This window comes from Mandrillus leucophaeus, unplaced genomic scaffold (assembly GCF_000951045.1).
Source record: "Mandrillus leucophaeus isolate KB7577 unplaced genomic scaffold, Mleu.le_1.0 Scaffold270, whole genome shotgun sequence".
NCBI classification, from domain to species: Eukaryota; Metazoa; Chordata; class Mammalia; order Primates; family Cercopithecidae; genus Mandrillus; species Mandrillus leucophaeus.
In genome coordinates, this window is record NW_012102810.1 from 781794 (window position 1) to 786480 (window position 4687).

The 4687-nt window shown below is 44.3% G+C and overlaps 1 protein-coding gene across 9 annotated transcripts in view; it reads right to left on the minus strand.

Annotated features, from left to right (window-relative positions):
• BCL2L13 (BCL2-like 13 (apoptosis facilitator)) overlaps nucleotides 1-4687 on the minus strand; it is a 116440-nt gene that overhangs the window by 90381 nt on the left and 21372 nt on the right. For 8 of the 9 annotated variants that reach the window (XM_011984634.1, XM_011984627.1, XM_011984628.1 and 5 more), the window contains exon 2: nucleotides 566-736. The exons of the other annotated variant lie outside the window; for it this stretch is intronic. Coding sequence is in view for 3 of the 8 variants with exons in the window: in XM_011984624.1 (XP_011840014.1) it covers nucleotides 566-686 (121 nt within the window). In the remaining 5 variants the exon portion in view is untranslated. The remainder of the gene's footprint in view (nucleotides 1-565; nucleotides 737-4687) is intronic. 9 annotated transcript variants of the gene reach the window in all.

The following is a 4687-nucleotide window of genomic DNA, read 5'->3' on the forward strand; positions in this document are numbered from 1 at the left end:
AAGGTCGCAGTGAGCCAAGATCATGCCACTGCACTCTAGCCTTAGAGAGAGAGTGAGACTCCGTCTCAAAAAAAAAAAATACTTTTTTTTTTTTTGCTCCTGGAAATGGAAAGAATGGCATAACAGTTATTCTTTTTTTTGTTTTTTTTTTTTTTTTGAGACAGAGTCTCACTTTACTGCCCAGGCTGGAGTGCAGTGGTGTGATCTTGGTTCACTGCAACCTCTGCCTCCTGGGTTCAAGCGATTCTCCTGCCTCAGCCTCCTGAGAAGCTGGGACTACAGGCGCATGCCATCATGCCCAACTAATTTTTGTATTATTAGTAGAGGCAGGGTTTCGCCATGTTGGCCAGGCTGGTCTCAAACTCCTGACTTCGTGATCTGCCCACACTGGCCTCCCAAAGCGCTGGCACAACAGGCGTGAGCCACCGCGCCCAGCCATAACAGGTTATTCTTACAGGCTTATTAGTACTATTTGATAATCATACATATAAATTAGATACATACACTTTTATATATAAAGTTCTTGTTACAATTTACTACAACCACCATAAGCCAAAGATAATACCTTGGGGTGAGGAAAGATGTTGCTCTTGCAGCTTCTCTTGAGAGAGGAGTCCCAAGTAGCTGAGAACAACATACTTTGTTTCATAGTGAAATCCCAGAGGCACAGTAGAAGAGGACGCCATTGAATTGGCTGGTGAGGCTCCAAAAAGGTCTACTTATGGATGTGTAAAACCTAAGGACAGAAAAGTAATGTTTTCAGTTTAAAGTTTATTACATGCCACTTTAAGTTGTTTCACACCAAAATGTCTTGTGCAACTCTTGGAGTGTTCTTTTTTTTTTTTTTGAGGTGGAGTCTCACTCTTGTTGCTCAGGCTGGAGTGCCCTAGTGGCGCAATCTCAGCTCACCGCAACCTCTGCCTCCCGGGTTCAAGCCACTGCACTTCAGCCTGGCGACAGAGTAAGACTCCGTCTCAAAAAATAGTATTGCACATACAATTACATGCAGTACATAATGCTTGATAATATTAGATGACTTACTGGTTTATGTATTTACTACACTTAGAGTGTACTCCTACTTATTAAAAAAAAAAAAAGTGAACTGTGAAAGTCTCAGGGCAGGTGGTCCTCTAGGAGGGATTCCAGAAAAAGGCATTGTTACTGGAAATGTCAACTCCATGGGTGTTACTGCCCCTGAAAACTGTCCAGTGGGAAAAGGTTAGGAGGTGGAAGACAGTGATATTAATAATTCTGACTCTGTGTAGGCCTAGGCTAATGAGTCTGTTTGTATCTTAGTTTTTAGGAAAACAGTTTAAAAGGAAAAGAAAAAAAAAAAAAGAAAACTAAAAAAAAAAAAAAACTTATAAAATAATGACATAGGCAATGCATGGTGGCTCACGCATGTAATCCCAGAACTTTAGAAGGCTGAGGTGGGAATTCAGGACCCCACTGCTTGAGGCCAGGAGTTCAGGACCAGCCTGGGCAATATATCAAGACTCTACAAAAAAATTTAAAACATTAGCTGGGCGTGGTAGGGCCTGCCCAAGGTCCCAGCTACTCAGGAAGCTGAGGCAGGAGGATTGCTTGAGCTGAGGAGGTCAAGACTGCAGTGAGTTACAATTGCACCACTGTACACCAGCCTGGGAAACAGTGCAAGACCCTGTCTTAAAAAAAGAGAAGACAGGGGCCGGGCACAGTGGCTCACACCTGTAATCTCAGCACTTTGGGAGGCTGAGGCAGGCGGATCACAAGGTCAGGAGATTGAGACCATCCTGGCCAACATGGTGAAACCCTGTCTCTACTAAAAATACAAAAAATTATCCGGGCATGGTAGCGGGCACCTGTAATCCCAGCTACTCGGGAGGCTAAGAGAGGAGAATAGCACGAACCCAGGAGGCAGAGCTTGCAGTGAGCCAAGATCACAACACTGCACTCCAGCCTGGGCAAAAGAGCGAGACTCCGTCTCAAAAAAAAGAGAGAGAAGACAAAAAGCTAGGTGTGCTGGCTCATATCTGTAATCCCAGCACTTTAGGAGGCAGAGGCAGGTAGACTGCTTGAAACCAGCCTGACGACATGGTAAAACCTTGTCTCTACACAAATTTTAAAAATTAGCCAGGTATCTGGTGCACACCTATAATCCCAGCTACTCAGAAGCTGAGATGGGAAGATTGCTTGAGCCCAGGAGGTAGAGGCTGCAGTGAGCCATGATCACACCACTGTACTCCAGCCTAGGTAACAGAGCAACACCCTGTCTCAATAACTAAAACAAAAAGAAATAGAAGATAAAGCTTTTCGGTAACTTTTTGTGTGTTCATTCAACACATATTTTTTAAGCTGCAAGGTACTCTATAGGCATTAGACATGAATACAAATATGATAAATCACCAGACCTCAGGAGTTTTCAAACAGAGGTAAACAAAAATACATGTAACAAAAACACAGACTGGAAAAAGAGGCAATGTTGGCAAAATTTAAGATCTGTGATAAGCAAACTAAGATAAATATCCTAGAATGATAAACAATTTTTAAAAATACAAGCAGAATTTGAAATATACAGAATAAAAAGGCTATAGATATAAGTGGCTGGCACAGTGGCTCATGCTTATTTTATTTTATTTTTTTTTTATTTTTTTTTTTTTTTTGAGACGGAGTCTCGCTCTGTGGCCCAGGCTGGAGTGCAGTGGCCGGATCTCAGCTCACTGCAAGCTCCGCCTCCTCGGTTCACGCCATTCTCCTGCCTCAGCCTCCCGAGTAGCTGGGACTACAGGCGCCCGCCACCTCGCCCGGCTAATTTTTTGTATTTTTTAGTAGAGACGGGGTTTCACCGTGTTAGCCAGCATGGTCTTGATCTCCTGACCTCGTGATCTGCCCATCTCGGCCTCCCAAAGTGCTGGGATTACAGGCTTGAGCCACCGTGCCCGGCCGGCTCATGCTTATAATTCCAACACTGTGGAAGGCCAAGGCAGGAGGATCACTTGAGGTCAGGAATTCAACACCAGCCTGGACATCACGGTGAGACCCTGTCTCTACAAAAAATAAAATTAGCCCTGGGTGTGGTGGCATGCACCTGTAGTCCTAGCTACTTGGGAGGCTGATAAGGCAGGAGGATCACTTGAGCCCAGGAGCTTGAGGTTACAAGGAGCTATGATCACATACCAATGCACTCCAGCCTGGGTGACAAAGCAGGACCATGTCTTTAAAAAAAAAAAAAAAAAATCATACTGGAGGTGGTAAGGAAGACAGACTGGAGAGTAGAGGCAAGGAGATAAGTTAGGAGAATATGGAGAAACCTCAGCAAGAGATGTAAGAAGGCATGAACTAGCATAGGAACAGAACACTGAAAAGGGGAGGATGGATAGGAAAAAGGTTAGGAATTCAAAGATCTGTTGGTTAACTCAGTGAGTGACCGACCCAGGAAGCTGTAAGGTAAGTGGTATTACTCCTATTGCTCAAACCAGATAATAAAGGAAGAGCTAGTTTGGGGAAAGATAAGGAAATCACTTTAGGGTATACAGACAGTCCCCGACTTACGACAGTTTGGCTTACAATTTTTTCACTTTATGATGGCAGTGCGAACAGGATATGCATTCAGTAGAAACTGAACTTCAATTATCCATACAACCACTCTGTTTTTTCACTTTCAATACGGTATTCAAGAAATTTGATGGCCAGGTGCAGTGGCTCATGTCTGTAACCGCACATGTTGGGAGGCTGAGGCAGGTGGATTACCTGAGGCCAGGAGTTCAAGATCAGCCTGGCCAACATGGCAAAACCCCATCTCTAGTAAAAATACAAAAATTAGCCAGTCGTGGTGGCGTGCGCCTGTAGTCCCAGCTACTTGGGAGGCTGAGACAGGAGAATTGTTTGAACCCGGGAGGAAGAGGCTGAAGTGAGCTGAGATCACACCACTGCACTCCAGCTTGGGCAACAAGAACAAGACTCTGTCTCAAAAAAAAAAAAAGAAATTTGATAAGACATTCAACACTTTACTATAAAATAGGTTTTATATTTCATGATTTTACACAGCTGCAGGCTAATGTGTTTTAAGCACACTTAAATGTGCTTAATGTGTGGTTGGGAACAGTGGTTCACATCTGTAATCCTAGCACTTCGGGAGGCCAAGGCAGAAGGATCACTTGAGCTTAGGAGTTTGAGACAAGCCTGGGCAACATGGCAAAATCCCATTTCTACAAAAAATTTTAAAAAAACATTTTTTGCTTAATGTGTTTTAAACATAGGCTGTTATATTTGGTAGGTGTATTACATGCATTTTCAACATATATTTTACACTTACGATGGGTTTCTCGGGATTTAACCCCACTGTAAGTTGAGGAGCATCTAAACTGAATTTTCAAGTACCTACAGGTCATCCAGATAGTGATACAGAATAAGCAGTTGGATATAAAGGTCTTTAAGAGGCAGGGAGCGGTGGCTCACGCCTGTAATCCCAGCACTTTGGGAGGCCCAGGTAGGTGGATCACGAGGTCAGGAGATCGAGACCATCCTGGCTAGCACAGTGAAGCCCTGTCTCTACTGAAAATAGACAAAATTAGCTGGGCGTGATGGGGGGCACCTGTACTCCCAGCTGCTCAGGAGGCTGAGGCAGGAGAATCACTTGAACCCAGGAGGCAGAGCTTGCAGTGAGCCGAGATCGCGCCACTGCACTCTAGCCTGGGGGACAGAGCTA